Source organism: Daldinia caldariorum, assembly GCF_022478825.1.
Source record: "Daldinia caldariorum strain CBS 122874 unplaced genomic scaffold F4812scaffold_8, whole genome shotgun sequence".
NCBI lineage: Eukaryota > Fungi > Ascomycota > Sordariomycetes > Xylariales > Hypoxylaceae > Daldinia > Daldinia caldariorum.
The window spans coordinates 1,213,431-1,235,786 of record NW_025953044.1 but is presented as its reverse complement, the minus strand read 5'-3'; the positions used below and the strand labels follow the sequence as shown (position 1 = coordinate 1,235,786).

General features: G+C 46.7%; 7 protein-coding genes across 7 annotated transcripts; 3 read left to right on the top strand and 4 right to left on the bottom strand.

Annotated features, from left to right (window-relative positions):
- Positions 1–2,177: 2,177 nt before the first annotated feature.
- F4812DRAFT_451165 (ARF/SAR superfamily) lies at positions 2,178–2,720 on the top strand (the record flags this gene model as incomplete). The annotated part of the gene is made up of 1 exon (XM_047936170.1): positions 2,178–2,720. The coding sequence occupies one exon, from the start codon at positions 2,178–2,180 to the stop codon at positions 2,718–2,720; it is 543 nt and encodes a 180-aa protein (XP_047790410.1).
- Positions 2,721–7,126: 4,406 nt separating this feature from the next.
- Positions 7,127–7,993, bottom strand: F4812DRAFT_428831 (uncharacterized protein). The gene is made up of 2 exons (XM_047934221.1): positions 7,516–7,993; positions 7,127–7,456 (listed from the first exon to the last, which is right to left on the bottom strand). Exons 1-2 carry the CDS (start codon positions 7,905–7,907, stop codon positions 7,222–7,224), a joined length of 627 nt encoding a protein of 208 aa, XP_047790409.1. The 5' UTR covers positions 7,908–7,993; the 3' UTR covers positions 7,127–7,221.
- Positions 7,994–9,494: 1,501 nt separating this feature from the next.
- Positions 9,495–13,808, top strand: F4812DRAFT_390278 (uncharacterized protein). Its single transcript, XM_047932113.1, has 2 exons — positions 9,495–12,157; positions 12,209–13,808. The coding sequence occupies exons 1-2, from the start codon at positions 9,788–9,790 to the stop codon at positions 13,595–13,597; spliced, it is 3,759 nt and encodes a 1,252-aa protein (XP_047790408.1). The 5' UTR covers positions 9,495–9,787; the 3' UTR covers positions 13,598–13,808.
- A 1,546-nt stretch (positions 13,809–15,354) lies between these two features.
- Positions 15,355–16,539, bottom strand: F4812DRAFT_459374 (uncharacterized protein; the record flags this gene model as incomplete). Its single annotated transcript, XM_047937533.1, has 1 exon — positions 15,355–16,539. One exon carries the CDS (start codon positions 16,537–16,539, stop codon positions 15,355–15,357), a length of 1,185 nt encoding a protein of 394 aa, XP_047790407.1.
- Positions 16,540–16,797: 258 nt separating this feature from the next.
- F4812DRAFT_428826 (uncharacterized protein) lies at positions 16,798–18,114 on the bottom strand. Its single transcript, XM_047934220.1, has 2 exons — positions 17,908–18,114; positions 16,798–17,829 (listed from the first exon to the last, which is right to left on the bottom strand). Exons 1-2 carry the CDS (start codon positions 17,926–17,928, stop codon positions 17,080–17,082), a joined length of 771 nt encoding a protein of 256 aa, XP_047790406.1. The 5' UTR covers positions 17,929–18,114; the 3' UTR covers positions 16,798–17,079.
- Positions 18,115–18,211: 97 nt separating this feature from the next.
- Positions 18,212–19,449, top strand: F4812DRAFT_390120 (ribosomal protein L17). The gene is made up of 2 exons (XM_047932111.1): positions 18,212–18,618; positions 18,798–19,449. The coding sequence occupies exons 1-2, from the start codon at positions 18,403–18,405 to the stop codon at positions 19,197–19,199; spliced, it is 618 nt and encodes a 205-aa protein (XP_047790405.1). The 5' UTR covers positions 18,212–18,402; the 3' UTR covers positions 19,200–19,449.
- Positions 19,450–19,646: 197 nt separating this feature from the next.
- On the bottom strand, positions 19,647–22,350 carry F4812DRAFT_390029 (DUF1253-domain-containing protein). Its single transcript, XM_047932109.1, has 3 exons — positions 21,899–22,350; positions 21,091–21,828; positions 19,647–21,022 (listed from the first exon to the last, which is right to left on the bottom strand). Exons 1-3 carry the CDS (start codon positions 22,066–22,068, stop codon positions 19,705–19,707), a joined length of 2,226 nt encoding a protein of 741 aa, XP_047790404.1. The 5' UTR covers positions 22,069–22,350; the 3' UTR covers positions 19,647–19,704.
- Positions 22,351–22,356: the final 6 nt, after the last annotated feature.

Here is a 22,356-nt window from a genome sequence, read left to right as displayed (position 1 = left end):
CTCCTCATTATATATATATACCATAAACCAAACCACCCTCCACGCAACAATAATTTGGACCATAAACATTCAGCATCGCCTTGAATTGCTATCATCACCCATTATCAACATCACATATCTACTCTACACTCCAGCAAAAACTTTCATCATGAGCACCAGAGTCTGGCTAGACCCCAAGGACCATTCCGTTGAGGGCCACACAAAGCAATGTGTCCTTACCTTCAACGGCGATGAAATCTGGGGACTGGTCCACTGTCATCCTAACACGACCGTTCAACAAAAGGACATTAATTGATCGAAACGTATTCTTGGAAATGACGCCCTAGCCCAGATGAAGCTAAATATCATGATAGAACTTTTCAATCCTAAGCTAAAACCATAAATCAATCCTTCTAAAGCTGGTGTATTCATTATATCTTCTATTAGATAATCTAAAACAAGTAATCAATCTATAAAGAAAATTTCTCAAATAATATAATCCAAATAAGTTAATAAATAAATAAAGTCTAAAATTAAATACCCACCTAAAAATATTATACTTGTTAATATACACATTAACACAACACTTCCATATTCAGCTAAAAAAAAAAACTATTTCTAATCTTGTATCGGTTTAAATCGATAAACTTTATTATATACAAGACCCGAATTTAAATACTTACCTTCAGTAACCTTAGAAATATCTAAATGTTTAGCTAACTCTACATTATTATTAAACTTAGAATTCGAGACGCCCTTCGCAAGGCTGATAGTCGATTCAATCTTATCATCATGGACAGGTCCAAGTCGGTCGAGGGTCACATAGCCTACATCAGCATCAGCGCTGGTGGAAAAGTCCTTCTGGACAAACTCTCCACTCACGACAACATGCCTGGGCTATGCCAGGCCGTCTACGATGCCCAAAACCCTAAGGAGGTACGTAACTCTCGTTCTATCTAACACAACACCACCATCTCAATCCCCCAGATGTTTCCTTCTGTCATATCAAAGCTAACCCCCTTTGTAGTAAACATCGTACTTCCGCCCATGTCATCATTCTGGCCGTTTGGTCTACGGGAATGGCATTGTGAAGACTGGACTTCGTCGTGGCAGGATTTCTTTTAAATAAAAATTGATGGCTTTTGGAAGGGAGGGTCAGTGTTTGATGGGGTTTCATGCGACATGCTCCAGTGGAGTAGGGCATATCAAACTCCCCCTATTCGCCGCTCTCTTAATGTTACGTGCCTCAGAGGACATCACGGTCATTGCAGGGGTAGCCCTAGGTGCACCCACTGAGCCAGCCTTTGGCTAGCTCACAACTTACATAGTAGTCGGGACTTTGCTTAGAACTTTTGTGCTAGCTTTCACTCCTTTTAATATATCAAAGTCTTGTTTCGAGCGTTCCCTGTGCAAGCTTTCATACGGAGCAGGTACCTACTAGTACAACTAGTAGCTATTTAATTCTCAGTATTAGGTAGTGTAGATGTTACTGTGGGAAGTAGGTATAGCTCTACTGGTTTAGGTTCTAATCTGTCAAGTGTGTAAAATAGAGACGACCATTTCGGATTTCCAGGCCATTAGTGCCCAGTGGAACAGTGGTGTTACCAGCTCTTGGTAAAGTATCAGTGTACATAATGCTAACCCCCTTAGCGTACGTATCGACTCGAAATAGTCGACCCAGGGTAGGTAGAGCCAAGACTCCGTAAAGTACTTCGTGCGGTCGGGTCGATGTTGAAGCCATGTCGTTCAACTAGCGTGTATCGGCAAAGGGAAGCGTATCAGGTACAACGAATTATACGTAACCTGCGTTTCCAGGGTTAATTTTCAATATAGTCGCCATCTTATACAATTTTAATAATCTAAGCGTTTCGCTATTCTATGCAACATAGAGATTTTTGAACTATGAGATTCACATTAGGTGCGAAGTTACAACAGAGGAGTTTTACCACATTACCTCCAAAACCTTTCAAGTGCAGTTGTGGTCAAATATAACTTATCTTTCCCAACATTAGATCGTAAAATCTTTCACCGGCTAAACAAAGGCATTGTTATCCCTATGTATTATCAATTATAAGATGATGCGTTACCCAATTACTTCAAAGCGCTCATATGGCCTCCAAACCACAAAGGCTTTATCTAGCTCCTTTTCTCCTTCAAATTTCGATTCCAGATATTACCGAAACACTTCTAACGATGCCATGTATTTCATTAATTTAATACATGCCACCTTGATCTCGCTTGGCCTTTTGGACAAGCGAGCCAAGCTGTTGCTGCTTGGGCTCGACAACTCTGGTAAGTCAACGCTGTTATATAGGTTGATAACTGACGAGCTCGGGGCATTGGATCCTACTGGGCGCCCAACTTCAGAAGAGCTCAAAATCGATAACGCGCTTTGTACCACGTTTGACCTCGGCGATCACCAACAAGCCAGGAGCCTCTGGGAAGACCATTTACGGGAGGTTGGCGGCATTGTGTTTGTTGTCGATGCTGCAGATCCTGAGCGCTTCGACGAAGCCAGAGCTGAGCTATGGGCCCTCTTTGCAAAAAAGGAGTTAGCCGATGTTGCTTTCCTGGTACTAGGTAACAAGATCGATGATGAAAATGCCGTATCGGATGTCGAACTTCGTGCCCGGCTTGGCCTTAACAATCCCTTACGCGAGGACGTTAGGCTTTTCATGTGTTCCGTGGTCGAGAGGCAGGGATATGGCGAAGTTCTACGATGGCTCGCCGATCGCCTCTAAGCACACGACGCTGGAGCCTGAACTTTTTACATGACATAGACAAATAGACATAACATACAGTTGAGCAATACCTGAACTGCTCTCAACTTCAGCTGGTTTGAGCCAGTACGTAGGCATAGTACTGTCTTGTAATTAGGGGGGGCTAACAGTACTCTGAATATATATGAGGCTTGGTCCAACCCACAAAGACGTGACTTAACCCAACTACCGAATTAGAGAGCTGCATAATTTCTGACTAGCATATATACTCCGTAACTCGCGGTAGTTAGACCATGATCTCAGTGTTACTCAGACGCCTAAAAGAAGCTGAGCGTAGAATTGTATTAAAACATCGTAAGGGCACCGCAATGAAATTGGCCTTTTGATCTGCATATTACCTACCAACCTTCAGTTAACGAAATCGGAACTACGCCTTTGACTTCGAATTCAACTTCCTCTAAGCCTCCTAAGAAGGCCCAAGAAAGCTTTAGGTACTTCAATGGTGTCACCGCTACTGAAGTAGAGTCTGGCGGTAAAAGTCAACCCGGAGCTTCGAGAGAAAACCTTCCCACGCAAACCATTACGGCAAGCCGCATGCTTTCCTAATAGAGATAGGATAAAACTTTATCCATACTCGTTGGCTGTCAATCAATGTTGTGTTCCAGGGGCATTCTCGGGCTGAATGGGCTAGAGCTTCAGATATATCAGCCTACTTGCCACGGCGGTGAAATTCCCAATATTCTACTCAAATACATAGCTCATATGCTAGTAGGTAGGTATCTAGGTAAGGTAGCAAAGATATACCATTGCAATTTAAAAATATATTTAGCTCTTCGCTCACTAAGCCTCTCATAAATATGGCAGTTAGTATGGTGCCTTTGCAATCCTAACTTTGATGTAGTTGCACAATACTAAGATCTGCATACAGTGAGAATACAGCTGGAGGGTTAGCAATAAGGGAGGCAGACATATAGTTATACAGGCTTTCCTTACACTGCGTTATTAAAGTAAGCTTTGTGGCATTCTTCAGTCCCAATTTGCTGATCTCAAGGTAGGTAGTACCAAGCTAATTTGTGGCAGAGGACATACTCAACGACGCGACCTCGAGAGGTATATACCTATTGATGAGGATTATCTGAACTAAGGTACCTAAGGTATATACACTTATGCATGAAATAGGCATTCAGCCGCAGGAGCCACTCCGAAGTTTCGAGCAGACCAATGACGTGTACCCATTCAGGAGCCAATAACGGTACTTACTACGTCAATTACGCGCATAAGTACATAATAGGATTGGCAGCCCCCAAGTCTCCATATGGAAGTCTCCTCAAGTTTACTCATGGTACCCCAGCCTAGGAGTCTAGGTTTCTTAAACCGCCCCCAAAATAGAAAGCGAAGATGAGAAACTGGGGAAGTACATGTTAATAATAAGCTTCTTTTTAAAGAAATGTCGCCACCTAATGCTACCGACTTTTCGACTACCTACCCACCGTAGCACTGCGGTTATGTCCTACCTAAGGCAGATCCACGAGAACTTCCCAAAATGCGAGGAGGAGGACCCGACAACAGACTACCACGAGGTGGGCTATGTCGGGCGAGGTAGGTAGGCAGGCTGGTAGGCAATAATATGGCTACCCGCAGAACCATATCTCCGCTACGAGGAATCGTACATAGTACGTGGAGTAGTAGCCTATGCTCGGAGCCGGCTTGCGTCGAAGATGCATGGAAGGATGCTGTAGTGCGTGGTTGGTACCTACCTACCTAACCTAGCCCGGCGCTGCCTTTTTTTTTCTTTCTATTTCTTTCTAAGATACCAACCTACACCCGCCGAGGGAATAATCACCTTATTGTTTCGGAAGATGTGGAGTGAGACGGTCAGGTGGTGGAGATGATGGTCCAACGTCACACAGCACTTACATGAGGCCGTTGGCTGTCGGGAGGCTGCAGTTGAGGGTAGCCTACCTAATTGCGCGGTAGCCCGGAGAGTCATCATTATGGTTACCTACATAGCCTGCCTGTGTATCCCTTTGGGTCAGCAGGCACTGCGTTGAACTTGGGATCGTTGTCTCGCTTGGCTTAGAGAACATTATATGTGTATGACTGTGATTTATATATACCTACCCTACTTCCTACTTTAAATCCCAGGCGGGAACCAACGAAAGCCTTACGATATTCCAGCCCTAGGTTCCAAGTATATGGCGCACTAAAAATTAGCTCTCGTCTAAGCTTGGACAAAGTTGAGGCGGTAGCCGGGCGTACCAGGTGCCAGGATTAGGTATCTACCTGATTGTAAGCAAACATCTCATCTCAGGCGCCTTTCCGTTAGCGACACTTGTCTCGTTAGGTACAGAGCGGTATGTTAATCTATCATGCCACGAGGCTCCCTCGCAGTAGGGAGTATGGAGCTAGTATTAGTACCATCCATTAATTGGCTGATTGACCGATGGTGCTTGAGTGGAATTCTATGTTAGTTCAACGAGGTTAGTTTTTGATAGTACTGGTTTTAAACTGTAGAGACCCTATGGTAATATGCGTTTGTGACTAAATACCTAGATAGGAATATCTCGGGATAAAGTGACAAGAAGCTTCGGTCACTAGATTCGTGGGAATGGAGACCGTGTCTACCTAATAAGCGTAAGCCCCGAAAGGATGATAGTCTTTTAGAGAGTGGCATATACACTCCACTCATTGGCCGGTAAATGTGCATTCCCCGGAGCGGATCGGTCGGATCGGTAGGAAGCATGCGTAAGCGCCCGGACCGGCTTCTTGAGAAGCGTGCCCGTATCAGGGCTTTATTCGGACAGCGGGCTGCGGCATTTATAATAGTTATTGGTGTTATTCCCTTAAAAATTCGGCATCCTGTTTAACTAAAGCGCAATATCTAACTCTCCCGCCGATGAGGTCAAGGGAGGCTACGTATCATCATGTGCAAGACATGTAAGAAATTGGTTCACCGCAGTTGGGATCGACACTAGGAATAACATGCAGATCAGTAGGGCGCAGCTATCATAGATCTTACGCGGTTGTGGAGGATAGTTGATATCTTGGATTTCCCCCGACTCATAACAGTTGGCAGCACACCTTCTTTACCTACCAGTATGTGCACCACTTACACACTCCAATGCAGTAAGCATCCGCCGGTATTTGTGGCAAAGTGCATTACAGTGGCTTGGAAGGATTAAGAATGATAAGCTGTAATAAAACGCCCTCCCGTCCGAAGATGGGGTTAAGAAGATACTGTGAGAAAGTACCTAACCTAACGTACTATGTAGAGTAGAACCTTTAAGGTAATGAGTAAAAAAAATAAATACCTGTACACAACCTGGATCATTCGGTGGTCATGCGCTTTAAATCTTACGGTGCCACACCTTTTTTCTTTATTTTATATTTATTTTATATTTTTTATAACGAAATGACGCAGATCCTGTGCATTAGGTAGTATTGAAAAAGTAATATAATACAATTTCAAAGTGTGGTAACGCGTGGGCTCTAACAGGAAGATCTTATTACTGCGCACTTCCAATGCTTCAAAATCGGTATCTAATGTACGAGTGGATATGGGCGGCAGGCGTCTGATGTTTCAATAAACAGCAGCACGTATCCATCGAGCCGGACTGAAAGTATGCGACTCGTCACTTTATTTTTTACTTTTTTTCGATTAAATGCGTGAGGTATCTTTGCGGTGAAGGATTCCAAAAGAGGATCCTTCTCCTCATTCCAGATCGGCAAACCGTTTGCACGCGGTGGATATACATAGTAAATATATCGTAGTTGGTGTATGGTCGGCTGCAGTGTCTTTATGTACATCAGATAGGTTGCAGCCAAGTTCCGGCCAGTAAGCTTCGGGTCTGCGTTTAAGAGACATTCTTGAAAACCCGGACCAGCATCGAAATCCTACATCCTACACCACTTTAGACTGAGCCAGGAGCTTACCATACCTACATACTCTGTAGTTAGTCTAGGTATGTATTGCAACACTAATACAACTGTTGAACAGGATAACTGCCGTCGTCAGAAAACTCGGATATCAGTCGAGAATAGAGGCAAGGGTTATATTCTACAGCCCCCGCCCTGTGCCCTCCATTATCAAAGATTCTTGGCTGTGCCATCGGGAATATGCACTGGAAAAAAAAACCTACTTTAGGTCCAGGTAGACATGTATGCACCTTATTCTGCGTATGTACGATAGGTACCCTATTGGCATACATAGACTTTTGATGCGGCTCTCATACCTATTACCCTAGCGTGATGTTATTGGGCATATCTCACTCATACCGAGATACAATCGTACTATTGTGTAGTAGGTCAGTACCTAACCTAAGGTAGTAAATCAGGGTGACCACTACGAAGTTCATAATGAGGTATGGTACCCAACTTGAGATTTTGATTGACGCTTATCGGTTAAGCAACGGCGCGGCCGACTTATTATGCATGTATTAATTATTAGTTCTGCAAGATAATATTTCGTAAACAGTTAGCATCTTGCTCGGACCTTGTCACTTATCGCAACATTAGTTCGGAATTACCAACCGGATTTGCATAGGCCCAACTCTTTTATAATATTGCCAGAGATGCATTGCATGAACGTAGCTTCAACCCGCCAGCCCACTTCCCACGAGATCAACGGCCTCCACCTGTGGGTTGCGCCGTCCCTCGAATAGTAATACCAAATTCTGCGTGTTTCTGTTCGTCCACCACCCTCAGGGGTCCAGCCCCTCTTATCGCCATCCTTATTTTCGGGCTGCTGGTGCCTGGCTCTAAAAAGACTATTAACGGACGGCCTTTTCTCTATCTCTTTGGTATAAGAGGTAGATACCTGTTATAGAAACTTTGCAACTTATAATAATAAGTTGTGACGTGATACCTTGTCTGATCCAAGAGCGACTTATATAGGAGGTATATATATATACTAACCTTATATAAAGAAGTTGAAGCAAAGTCCTTCCCTATCGGAGCGGAGGAGAAACAATTTGTGGATGTGCTACCTGCACCACGTTTACAGAATAAATCTCCGAGGTTCAGCTTCTGAAACGTCGGTACAATATAACACCTCTTTTCACAAACTTTACAAGGGCATATCCACCTCCTCCTTTCCTTAGGTACTTTACCTCTATAACCGGATTTACTTGATTTGTGTCCGTATTTATATTCACATTTATAAATATGATATATTAATAGTTGATGATGTAGAAATTGAATATATTTCATGTTATTAAGAGAAAGCCTGAGGATTAATGTAAAATGCGCATTCTGTTGCGCATTACGGGGACCTAGAATTCCTCAATGCTACATCTGTATTTAAAAGATTCAGACCCTAGCTCAGGGGTGCATATATCTATCTCTACCTAGGTACTTACTCTAATTTTTCTTCTTCGACTCCCCCGGAGCGAGCTGCATGCAAACAGATTCAAACATTGACAGGGGTCAAAACTAAACTTATCCGAGTTTAGCTCGGGTTAAGGAAATCAGGTAACTCGCAGCTGTAAATTAGCTTTATTAAGTGTAATGTATGTTCTCGTAGCCCCCAGCTTATATGGGGCGATGTGCAGTGACATACAGCGATGTGCTACTGTCGGTACGAACTAAGTTTTAACAAAGCCGGCCTACGCTTAGTCTAGCCTATGTAGGTAATGAATTGTGGATAATAAAAAGCAAGGGTAGACAAGGGTAGACAAGGGTAGGTAGTATCCGTACTTCTTCAAGGTGGGATATACCCTGCTATTCATCCATACACGGTAGCTTGTACTGGAAGTCGCAGTCGCAAAAAGCTCCAGTGTTACTTCAAATGTATCAATTCCTACGCTGGCGCGTTGCCGGCAAGCTAAAAGTAGAACACCATTTTTTGTTGCATCTGTCTGGCTAATATTTCTCTCTTCCGCCCATGTTTTCCTTTCTCCAACATCCGTCCGTTTCTTTCCTCCAGTCTGCATCTCTCGATATCTTGATAATTGGCCATATTGACCATATTGGACAGCTAAACCCCGATCTTTGTTATTCTTCCTGCCGTTGCAACCGCAATGAATAATGAATATGACATCCTAACAGATTAGAACGGGCTCACTTCTACTTCTACATCTCCTATTACTTATACTTCTACGCGAAGAAAACCGGAATAAAATCTCCAAGTCCCCGGCGGTGCTTTTTACTTCTTTCTTTGATCAAATCAAAACTAGGGTACGTTGGCCGATTCTACGTCTGCCAATTATTATTTTGCTTCTTCTTCTTTTCAACTGTTATTTCATCGGAGGCTTTTACGGGTACCTGGATATTGAAAGATCTGGTAGTGCCATCTATCTACTTGATCTGCTCTTTTCACTACCATATCTTAACCCCCTTGTCGGCAGGGGCTAAACTCATCTCTGAAGCCTCATGCTCTTCTATTTTTTGCGGAGGGTTTTCACAAAATAGGGGGAGAAAGCACCAGCACAAAGAATTGACTACTCTTTGCTGGGGAATTATTAGTTCTTCTGGCCAAGTGGTCCACCAAATTAACTTGTTCATCCTAACTGATTACGCTGATTCTCATCACATCACATGTCATCATCACCATCACATTGACGATCTAGGGTCTCACCTAAGATTCTCCCATTCGTTTCCTTTTCGTTTCATGCCTAGCTACCCAAAATGTCTTGCTGCGATACTTGACTCATGAGCAAAGCAAAGTCTCAAGCTAGATCTAGTTTCCCCTTTGTAACATGACTCCATATCTTTTACCCGAATCTCGACGTGCTTGGTTTCCCCAGTCTCCCTATGGAATGTTTCACTTATGAGCTGAGCTGCCATTCATTCTATTTCTTCCTAGTAATGATCTTCGTACTTCCTCTTCGACTACAGTTTCAGTGCATTCTTTCCTAAACTATCTTTTTTTTCTTCTTCTTTAGAGCTCATCGTTAATGTCTTTAACTATTATAGCTTCTACCACTCGATAATTCGAATATTGCTCTCAAGCCGCTTGGGCCTACTCTGCAGACTTGTCGTCTGCAGATATTCATTTCAATCTGTTGCCATACCCCAGTCAGGGCGACCTTCTGGGGTCTGCTGTTACTACGGACGTCCCAATTGAGACCTTCCTAGCAAACAACTCCACCATGTCGAGCTCTTCCTCAACCGCTGTCACAAACTCGTCGCGACACGTTCATTCCAGAACCCAGAGCATATCGAGTGACAGACCATCCACAGCTAGCCACAACCTCATGTCTCCCCCTCTCTCCGTATCGCCCGAAGCGGTCTTTATAGCTGCATCTGCTGCTTCGCAGATAGTTACTAATGATCATGACAGCCATTCTGAGACATGGTATGATCAGATGGGAATCGAGCCTTCGCAAGAAACTGCGTTGGTCTCACCGGGCGCTCTCCAGCTCGCTAACAACTTCGTCGATCAACTTTTATTCAACATAATTTCCGTCGCCAAATCCACCTCCTTATCAGCTTTGCGACCGGCTGTTAGCGAAGTTTTGAAGCCGAAACTTGCCAAAGATGCCATCAACAATGCCGAAGAGGAGCTTCGAGAGTATCTGGGTGGTGGTGAAGTTGAAGACTTGGTGCAGTCTCCGAGCACTGCAACCCCTGCCGATTGGGACGTGGAGCTAGTTTGGAAAAGAACGAGGCTACGTTGTATGGTTTATTCATCCCTTGGTGATATGGAAGAGGAGGATGAAGAGTACTATATGGAACAGGAACATCTTAGAGGCGAGTCGGATGAGATTCTCTCTGAAGTTGTATCACCTGCAGTTGCTATTTTCTTGACCTCGATTCTTGAATTTATGGGTGAGCAGGTTCTCGTCATAGCAGGACAGTCGGCTTTCAACCGGTTACGTGTCAAACATGAGAAAGAGCTGAAAGAAGGCACGCGATCACCTGGCGGACTGTTTGAACGTATTATTGTCGGGGAGTTGGATATGGAGCGTGTTGCGTTGGATCGGACCCTCGGTCGACTTTGGCGGTCTTGGAAGAAGAGGATTCGGTCGCCGATAGAGCCTAACTATTCTCGTCCCTTTTCGCGTAGTTCTTCGAGCATCTCGGGAGTACCTAACCAGCGGCGTGGAAGCCTTGCCACAGACCACGCACAGTCGTTTCAAACACGTAAAGATTCCGACCCTGCGCTCGAAGTACAGGAAGAGCAAGATAGCGAGACGGCTGGTGATGAAGTCAGCCAGCGGTTAATTTCGGAAGTAAACCCAGCTGATGTACCTCTGCCGGATAGCGATATCGAGTCAGTCTATAGCCATGAGGAGGAAAGCGAGGAAGAAGATAGTGATAGCGTTCGCCGGCCGAAGAGTCTTATCCTTTTCTCTTCGTCAACGAAGAATAAGTTAGCGGCTCTTCGGGCTTCGCTGACAAGTGCGTCAAATCGACGCCCTCGATCTCTTCCTCCTCCTCGGAGAAGCTTGCGACAACGCTCTGCTGCCTCTAGTCCTCTAAACGAGGCCCAGCCTGCCAAAGATATAGGCAAGGATGAGGAAAATTCGGCCGAGAAACCCACAACTGAGGCAGAAGATAATGTTTCTTCTAAGGAGGTTATAGATGTCAATGCTAATGGGAATGAAGAGCCTTCCCAGATAGCGGAACAAAAGGCGATGTCAGACGGACTGATTCCTGTTGCCACAAACGATTCTACACCTGTGATATCGACGAGAGCCAGCAGCATTACCCGACTGAGCGAAATTGAAGAGGACGAAATCGATGAATTTACCGAAGAGCCTGAGATATTGACATCATCAAGAATCTCTATTGGAGGAAGGAGTTCATCTCCTTCTACATCAGATTCCGGAAAACCTACTCTTATGCCTGTAAGGACTAATAGCATTCAGTCGGTACGGATTATTGAGGTGCAGAGCCCTCGTAGCCCGACGGCTGGTTCGCAAGCGAGTTCTATGGATTTCCAAGATCCCGCCGCGGTGGCTCGTAGAATGTCCACCCCTCCTATTGCTGAGGAAAAGGACTCAGAAGCACGGCCTACAAACAGGCATGCCGTTATTCTTCAGCGGTCATTCGAAGATCCCCAAGAGACCAATTCTACGACCGTCCAACCTGCCCGAAATCCTAGTCCTTTAAGAAGTGTTCATTCACAAGAAGTATATGAACTCGCAGCGCCCACTACTAGAGTGACTATCCTGAGTAGTTCCGGATCGGAGGCGCCTCCGGATGAAAAACCTGTGGTTTCTTCGAAATCATCGAGGAACCCACCGATGCCGACATTACCTGAGAGGAGTACAAGTCGACCCGTTTACGGACGATCGGGCTCTAACGATACTACGTCTAATACATCCGCTCGACGTGGTACGCCGGAATCACAGAAGATGCCACGCCCTCTACCAAGTGACTCGCCTTCATCCACGTCAACTAAATTCAAACCTGTGCATTATGCTGAGGACAGAGCGCGCGATTTCGAACAGTTAATCCACAGCCAGGACACCCTGCAGTATACCCTCACACCTGAAAACATGCGCGATATTGACGTAAGTCTTCCATCTACCCGCTATACGGCGATATTTAACACAGTGCAATAGTCTACTTCGTCACAGCATACCGGAAGCCCTAAAACGAACAGGTTTCAGAGAAACGAAGACAACAAGCATGAGCGCTCGCGATCTTCATCTATTAAGAGGGCCGCATCGATTACGAAGAAAATTAGTCCAGGTATCCATCCTTTGAGTTCCAATCCTCCCACGGATATTCCTTTTGCTGGGAAATTCTCCGAAGCGATCATAGGCGTGCCCAATGCTGGCCCACCGAAAAGCCGATCGGGTAGAGCTCCCCAAGCGAGGGAGGCACGAATCCCTCGGGAGTCTTTGCAAGACTTTGCCGATTTCATTCGATCAACAGGTCCTCCTACTGAACGTAACGTTCAGCGTACCAGAGGGCATACTCCTTCGTTATCAACCGTCCGGGCTTCCAAGGGACCGACTCATGTGAAAAAGAGCGCAAGCATTGACATCCGACAGGCCCATTCGAGTAACCGACCGCACCTCCAGGCTCGGGATGCTACTGTTAATCACAACAGCGAAAGCTCGGATCTCATTGATTTTATTCGGCAGGGGCCGCCTAACAGCAACGGAAATAACCCTCGAATTCCCCGCCATATAGCTCCTTTCCGCAGCACGATGGATTCGGACCAATTGCAAATGGCGGGCGCGGTAGGAGGCAAGGCGATCGATGCAGTAATTCCGAACATTCGAAATTCCGAGGCATCGACGAATGTTACGGAGGCGTCAGCACCGTCATCAATGAATTCTCAAAGCGCACTCTTGAGCAAGGCAAATAAGGTACAACAATACTCCGGTAATAATTTTGACGACGACGATATGACGCCAAAGCGGACACAGCGACGAGTTCGTGACCCTTATGCCATTGACTTTAGCGACGAGGAAGATGAATACTTGGATACAATGCCCCAACCGAAACCAAAGAAGGAAGAAAGCTTAATCGATTTCCTTAACAGCTACCCGCCTCCCCCTGAGCCAATGTCAGAACCAGTTGCTATCCCGAAGAAGAAATCCAGTGCGCCAAATCTGATCGCACGTCTGAGATCAGGCGGAAGCTCTATCAAATTAGCCTCGAACCCGAGGGGACTTGGCGAATCAAGATCTCTAAGTAGTCGGAGTGGTACCAGCAAAGGTTACACACCTATTGTTCTCCCAACCTCAGTCGAGAAATTTGGGAGCGAGCCCGGGCCGCCACCAACCGCTCCTAGTAACCTAGCAGGCCGTGTTCCGATGAAGAAGTTCGAAGCACGAGACGCCGTTTCCGCCAATACACCTACATCAGATCTTGCTAGTTTCCTACGCGATTCGGAGCCGCCACCTCAACCTTTGATGTCGCATCCCATCCAGAACGAAAACAAGGGTAGTGGGTTCTCTCGGATGTTTGAGCGCCGTAAGAAGTCTGCTGCATTTTAATCACTTTCGCCTTTGAATTCGAACCTCCCGTGTATAAATCAACTATTTACTTTCGAAACGTTCGGTGCTTATAAAAATATTAGAGCTAGGACAAAGGGTGGCAGTTTTGAAAATTATATTTTTCTAGCGGCGGAGTTGCCAACCATTTAGTTACGGACATCTTATGCGTGTATTTATCATCAATATTGGCCGGTTGTTCTTTTTTATTTTGGCAGTTATTTTGATCCGTTGGTTGGTCGGTTGTCCGACAGGGCTATTCAGATGATACCATGCATTCTTCTACTTACTTTGCGTTGCTAGCAAAGGTTGAGTGGAAAGACATAATACAAAGAGTACCAACGGAAGATTATTGGTCAAGATCGTACTTAGATAGTATATCATGTAGGCCCTGATATACTACGCTCAAATGAAAAATGCCAGTATTACTTTCTCGAGTGGTGTGGTTTTTCGATGATGAAATATATGGTGCTTCGTTTCCAACACAAACAGAAGTTGCAGCTTATAAGGAGTGACTTATCACCAACGATTCCATTACTATTACCATAGATACCAATAGAGAAAACGACCTAACCTAACCTTAGATAGGCATGCTTAATAGATGCTATGGAGGAACAGTAGATACATACCTCTGACCTGCAAGCCAACTTTTGTCAGTTACTACTCCAGCTTCAATAACTCCTAATACACCCCCTGAACCGGTTTTGAAGTCCATATTAGACAATAGAACTTCTCTAAGGATACGAGCTATCTTAAGGCCTATATATATACTTGACTACCTACCTTATATAAGGTTATGAAGCATCCTTCTAGACGCAGAGCATGGTTAGTCGTGCGTATTTTTAGGTACCTTAGGTTAGATAGGAGGTAGTTTACGATGTGCTTTAAGTAGCAACCTTTTGGAAGGGGCACAACAGAATGAATGAAGTGCATAAATAACGGTGCTATGTGAAGCATCCCTTTTTGTTGAATTCGGCGCAATTAATGAAACGAAAGACTAGGTACCTAACCGACCCTAACCTAGATTAAGGTATAGGAACCTGATGCAAATTATTATACATGGATGAGAAACTGGATAGCACATCTGTTTTGCTTTCGTAGCTGGTTGACTGACTGACCGGGTGACGACCTGTAATTACCTGGTAGGAGACTGGTCTGACTGGGCATGTCTGCGTCTGCTGCTAGGTAGACCTGGCTAGGTAGATGTGCAAGTGTCCTGCTATGAGAGTAGTAGTAGACTGCCGTGCATCAAATATTAAGAAAAGAAGCACATAAAAGAAAAACTCATGAAACGTGCTGCCGTATCGTAATTATAGAGCCAACTACCTAGATGGCTTACTTCTTTCTCTCTCTCCCTCCATATCTCTCCCCCCCCTGTGATTAACGGCCGTGATCATAAAATGCTTTGACTCATGAAAATTATCCTTCGTGCGTGCGTGCGTGTATGTGTGGGTGTGTATGTGGGCAACTCACTCCGAGCGCCAACAACCCTTATTATGCACGCATTGCTCCCTCTGCTGTCTTGTATCGTCGGTCAATCAGTATCTGACCCCATTGAATCCATTATTTTTTTCCTTCCTATTTTCCTTTTTCTTTCACACACGCAAAAGCACACGCACGGGCGCACAGACACACTTATCTGTCCGTCCCCCTTTCACCTCCCTCCTTTTCCCGCGACTCCATATCCATATCACCGAGGAAACACATCCACAGGACACAATGCTAAGTCAAGTCAAGCCGCAGCGTCAAGTCCCCGTCTTTTAGCCTCTCAGACGACGAGCGAGCCAAGCACGAAAACCCTTGCGATTCTTGCCGTTGTTCTTCTTTGCCTTCTTGGCTGCCGCCTCGTCACTGGAGCGGTAGAGATCGTCGCGATCTCGTCCGGTGTACACGATGCCGCGGGAGATCGTGGTCAGCGTGGAGTGGGAGCCGGAAGGGCTCGGGGTCTGGGGGTGCGGGGCCTGAGCCTGGACGATGGCGCTGGCTTCGTCGTCGGCCCTCGCGAGGGCCGACGCGCTGTACGAAGCACCGGGAGCAGGGATCCAATTCTCTTCATCAGCACTGTTACCTTCCAGGTTCTCGCGGTACGGATGCGTCACAGGAACGCCGGGAGTTCGTTCGGGTCGGCGACTGTATAAAGTTTGTGAGAAGTAAGTGCGGGCAAGGGTGCTGCTGGGGTGAGAGGCGGATGAGGCTTGAGCTTGAGCTTGGGCTTGAACAGGGGCGGAAGCGGGAACTCGCGTAATTGTAGAGCCAGAAAGAGTGTTTTGCTGAGGGCGGTCCTGATTCTGCTGCTGCTGCTGTTGAGAGGGGCCCGAGTTTTGGAAAGCGTTGCCATTGCCGTTACGGTTCGGGTAGCTAGGCTGGAACTGCTTCTGCTTTTCCACGTCTTTGTGCTGGTCCAAGTGCTTTTGGTGGTGCTCGTTGTTGTATCTCACAGCTGCGTAAGGATCCGACTCGTCAAAGGGCAGAACACAGTAAATTGAATGCTCTACCTCGTGGATGGGCTCACCCACCAGTTTGTCGTCCTGAATATGGTAGTGATGAGCGTGGTTATGGACGTGGTAATGATGGTGATGGACGTGAGTGCAGCGATTTTTGCGAACCTTCACGTTCGAATCATCTTTTCCTTTTTCCTTTTGCAGGACGTTGCCCTTTCCTTTACCTTTATCATTAGACTGGCGTGCACGGTAAGACTGGTCATTGTACTCTGCCTCCAAATCCGATAAGTTACGCTGCAATAGCGGAGGAGTGGGTGCCTGGACGTTTATGTGAGGTACGGCAACGTCCTGCTTGTCGGACTGCGAACGATCTTGCTTCTTTCGTTCAGAAGTTGAAGGCGATTCATCGCCGGAGGCAGAAGTGAGAGACGTAGGGCGGCGACGTCTGACACTCCTAGTGCAGCTTCTGCCGCGGCGATGCGAAGAATCGAAGGGGCCCGGCATTCTAGAATGGAAATTTAGTATCTTGCTATTATTTATCTATAAGGAATGCTGTCGTTCTTACCTTGATAAGCAGATTCTAGATGATATTTAATCAGTGCTTAACGGTTGATGATGAGGGCTGCGATGCTTTGCGTTGCGTTGAATTGAATTGATGCGCGATGTTCAATGTTCTAGGCGTCAGGAAAATAAAAAAATAAAAAAAGTTAAGAGGGAAGGGTACGTCGGCAAGATTCAGGACGTGGAAATTTAGCAGCCTGTTGCTGGAGTGAAGCAAACTGCCGCCGTCCAAGTGCGTGATACTACCAGATTTGTGCCTGATTTTATTCACTGCCTATCTGCCAACGCAACCAATGGCAGGAACGGACTGATAAGGTATCTTAGCTATCTGACATTTAATCAATTGTCTAACTGAAGTTGTAATTTGCATACAACAAAATGTACATCCGTTACTACTTAATTGCTTGAACGCTTTTCTTGCTCTATGAACAATAAACAGAGAGGCACAGAGGCAGGGAGTGAAACTTACTCGTTATTCCCTATTTATAAAGCCTTTAGTTGAGATTTGTCCTGCTGTCCAGCTGAGGTGTATCGTGCAGCTAATACCTCATCCGGACTCTGATTAAGTGAAGTTGACCCCTGATATCGTTGGTTAAGTACCCTCTCTTCCTCGGATAGTTGTGATGAGAGTTCGTTACCCTTTTGCTTGGCCCCTTCTACCACTGCCGACTTTGCCTTGTCAGCTGTATCCTTTGCTCCCCAGAGCCTACTTAGAAACGAGCCCTTTGCTTCCTGGGCCTTCTCTTCTGTCTTTACAACCACCTCGGAGCCCTTGGCCTTTGCATCCGCATACGCACTTTTAGCTGCTGCTGCTACACTGGCAGCTTTTTCCTTGCCCTGGTCCAGTTTCTCATTCACAACGGCCTTGGCGTTTGCCGCAACATCTTCAACCTTCTCCGCCGGTCCCTGAGCATCACCAAATGCTCTTGCCCAGAGTCTAGCGAGAGCAATCTCGACATTCTCGCGGGTCTCCTCCCAGTCCTTATTCTGAACCCAATGAACAGCATCCTCTATCTCGGAGTTCCAGCGATCCTTAGCTCTCTCAATGAAATTGGCACGGTCAGCCGCCGCACGCTCAGCCCTGGTGGGTGGCAGAACAGGCAGCAGCGGGTCAATGATGGCGGATAGTAAACGAGTCTGCTGCCGCAGGATAGCAGCTTGGCGTTCTCGGTGTCGTTGGTGTGCTAGGACACTTAGATAAGCTACTGAGAGGGTGAGGGTTACACCTCCAGTCTGTATGAGTGAAGGAGAAGCTTTGTTAGTTTGCTGTCCTATATATAAGACGATGTCATGATAAAGGTAAAAACGTACGAATCCAGTAACGAAGCCCATTTTGAGCTGTTTAATATGCGCGCAATGGCGCAAGTGCTATAAGAGACCAATTATTTATAACTTGATGGAAGTTTTAGTTTTCTTGTAGGTTTATGTAAAGAGTCAAGCTCAATTGTTTTTGGTGGGATGTTTGAATATGTTGTGATGTATGTGAATATTGAATGGAATAACTGCATTGAATGGAAGCTTGACGTTTAACAAATGACGAAAGTCACGCTTACTTGTTCCAACTTCCATAAGTACCTAGGTACTTACTTCACAGTGTGGGTCTTCTGATTGGACACCCAGATCCAAGATCCAAAAAATTCAAAGTACCTAGCTTTGTACTTTTGTACCCTCAGCCAATAATTTGAACCTTCAAATCGTCGTCAAATTGTCAAATCAACCCATCCCACCTTTGCAACCGAAAATCCACCACCAATCGTAACACAACACCCGAGATCGAACCGTCCGGTCAAAACAAAACCTTGAAGGATGGCGGGTGGTCTAGTCAAGTACCGACACCTGAGTCGGAAATCCTCCCACCGACAGGCCCTGCTGCGAAACTTGGTAACCGCCCTCGTCCAGCACGAGTCCGTCCGGACGACATGGCCCAAGGCCAAAGAAACCCAGCGTCTGGCAGAGAAGCTCATCACCCTGGCTAAGAGGAACAACGAGACCAGCAGGAGGAAAGCGACGGGTATCTTATATGTACGATTGGTCCCTAATTTCCTTCCCTTCCTCCCAATTACACCATGTATAAGTCGTCTTTATCATCCGTATCATTACCATGCTGTATAGGTAGCTCAGAATAAAAAGAAGAAGAAGAAGATAAAAGCAAGAATATTACTAACCTATCTTTCTCCCTCTCTCTCTTCCCCGCCAAACAGACCCCCCACAACCTGCTCCCAAAACTCTTCGGGGAGCTGCGCCAGCGGTACGCCTCGCGGCCGGGCGGGTACACGCGGGTCTTGCGGACGGAGCCCAAGTCGCGGTACGACCAAGGCGAGTCGGCGATCCTGGAGCTGGTAGACGGGCCCAAGGACCTGCGGTTCGCGATGACGGCGGCGGCCGTCGCGCGCGACCAGCGCCTCGGCCGCCCCCACAACCAGCTCACCCTGCTCAACCGCCAGAAGGTCACCCGCTACCGCCCGGACGGCCAGGCCGCCTTCGACGACATGGTCAAGAAAGTCGGCGCCCTACGGTTGGGCGGCAAGGGTGCTGCTGCTGCTGCTGCTGGTGGTCCGCAAGAGGAGGGGTCGGGGGGATCGGAGGCTGCTGCTACGAGCTAGTCGAAGGAAGGGGGATAAAAAAATAAAATAAAAATAAAAATAAAAATCTGCGGTTGGTTCTACGAAGGAGGATGAAGAGCGGGGAACGAAGGGTTTTGATTAGGCCTGGTTCAGTCTTGCTATGATAGGAAAGAAAACTTAGGAAGAGCAAGATTTGATCGTATGGCTTGAGTCCGGGCATGGTTATTACTTGCCTGGGATTTCTTCAAATTCCAGTAAGTGGGAGAGAGTATCGGGGAAAAGAAATGTACAAGTACTATTACGATCCGTCTAGAAAGGGATCAATCAACCAACCCAACCCCCTTAGAGCCAGGCATGATGAGAAACGGCTGTTGTACTATAACCATAACCATACCCGCAAGAAATACAAGAAAGCAAAAAAGAAGTAAAAATTCCCTATTCACATATATCTATTTACACCTAATATTCGCCTGTGAATCAACTCAATCTACCTCACCTCACCTCTCCTCTCCTAATATTTACTAGGTACCTACCTCTAATGTTCTCATACAAAATCAAATGTATCCCCCTTCTCCTTAATCATCCTGCCCACCCTCTTAGACCCCACGACCCTCTCCAGCTTGAGAAGATCGTACTTGGAAAACATGACCCTCACGGTCCCCTTCCCCGGCTCGAGTTTCAGGTCCCTCTCGCTGCGCCCCAGATACCCGCCCACGATCTCCTTGTAGAAGGTCGGGTTGTCGGGCAGCCCGTACATGACGACGCGGCGCACGCCGCGCAGCGCGTACCGCCGGAAGTGGTGCGCGCGCTCCGTGTACAGCAGGACCTGGTGGCGGCCGCTGGCGAAGTGGGAGCGCGCGCGCGACGCCTCCGGGACGTCGGCGTACTCGGACACCGCGGCGAACGCGAGAGCAGCGCAGGCGGGGGACGTCGCGAAGTAATTGCGCACGCGCACGAAGTCGAGGTACGACGGGACGAGGATCAGGGTGCCGCCGAGGTCCTGGCCCTTGGCGCGCTTCGTGAGCGCCGGTATGACGGCGCTGGTGAAGTATTCGAACCTGGCGTCGGGCTCGGCGGCGACCGAGGGCGCCTCGAACCGCGAGAACGTCTGCTTCACCCTGATGCCGAGCTCCTCGATAGCGCCGGGATAGGCTTCGGGTTGCACACGTAGGCGGCCGGCCCAGTTGGTACCGAAGCGACGATGCAGTTCGACTAGTTCGGGTGTGTTGAAGGCGGATAGGACGAGAGTTTGTCGGTAGTGCTGGGCCTGCTTGTCGAGGTACCACTCACGAACTCGGCTGAAGTCACAATCGTGAGCCTCGCGCGGCTGGAGGTTGAGGTGCTCGAAGATGTACTCGACGTGCTCCCAATTCTGCATGAGCAAGGCGTCGGCCTGGTCGACCACTACAACCTCTATGGAACTTAGGAAATCAAAGTCGACCTTCTTTTGCTTCTTGTCCTCCTCGGACCCGATGGCCATGCGCAGGCCGAGCGGGGACGCTATCAAGATATCCGAATTGTAGAATTGCGCAAAGTACTTGATGGTCTTCCGTGTGAACTTGATGCCGATGCGAAACATGTCATCATCGTTGCCTTCGAAGAGCTCCCGGAAATCTTCTGGGCGGTCCTCCGAAAACTTGGCATCCTTATCGAGGTATGATTCGTCAAACCGTTTTCTGTTCTCCTGCTGCTCCGGCTCGCACAAGTCGCAAATCATGTTGACCATCTTGACAGCCGAGTGCCGGGTAGGAAGCAGCATCAGGACTTTCGGACGGGTAAAACCCTGGTCTCTTGGCTCGAAGTCGCTATTCTCGGTCTCCTTAGCGAGTTTAGCATTGTTTTTAATTACTCGATCTCGAGTTCTGTGGTGAAGTCAGCGGACCGTAGCTATTATTTGAGATCAACTTTTTTTTTGGCGGAGGTGACATACTTAAAGACATGATTAACACTATGAAGGCATGCCATTCGGCGCAGGTTCTCAGCATTCTTGGTAGTTCGTCCAGAAAATAATATATCGTTATAAGCAAAAGTCAATGGATAGAGAACTTGCTCTAACTTATCGAACGTCGGACGTTTTCGGTTGGCCACTTCGGCAAGTCGACTCTTGAGTTCAAGACTGGACGGGCTTGAGATAGGGGTGGGGAGGGGTGCTGGTTTAGTTAAGTCTTTCCCAGGGAAGTTTCGTATTAATCTCCATCCATTTTGCTCGGAATGAGATTGAGAATATTCGTTATTTTCAATAGACTTCAGACGTTTTTGTACCTCATTCTGATCTGGATTGACGAAGTGGGTTTCGAACGGATCAGATGAATCTGGGATATCATCATCGTCATCGTCATCATCGTCCACCTCAACTTCATTTTCTGGTCCTTCCTCCGCTTCATCCACATGATCGACGTCTCGTTCTTCATCTGCAGCTTCGTGTTCATCAATTGAAGTAGCTTCTTGCTGCTTAGGTTTATCAGACTTTGCTTCTCCAGGCTGAATGTCAAGCTTTCTCCTTTTAGCGCTTGGAGCTGATGACTCTTTAGATAAACTTTGCATTAACGCAAAATAAGGCCGGCTAGTAGATTTTTCCTGCTCGTCTTCTGATCCAGAAGCATCATTTTCAGAAGCATCGTCTGATGGTAGTTCATCCTCTGCTTCTGATACTTCATTTTCTGATTCCCTATGATATGTATTAATAATTGATCATTCAATTTAATTATAGACAGTAGTGAGCGCAATATGAAACTTACTCTGAGTCAATGATTCTTGCACTGTCAAACTTGGGGCCGCCTCCAAACGATCTTTTTCCATTAAATTTTCCTCCTCGACCTCCTCGACCTCGACCTCCTTGACCTCGGCCTGCTCCTCTTCCTCTAGGAGCACCTCCCCGACGAGGGCCTCCTCTAAATTTACCAGGCATTATATGATGTGAATGAGGCCAGAGGGGTTATTTGGTTTTCTGAAAACAATTAAGATTGCATTATTTACTAAAAATAAAAATCCCAATACCGCATTAAAATCTTGTAAGGGAAATTCTAAATTTCTAATTGAAGGTTCATCGTCAATCAGCCTTGCAGAAATTCTTAAACGCAAGCCTTTCCAAGTGGATCCCAGGTAGATCCGAGCCACACTCCACACCAATCGCTACGTCAACTATCCCTGTCCAACCTAGACTTTTAATTCCTTTATCTTTTGCCCCCCCCCCAAA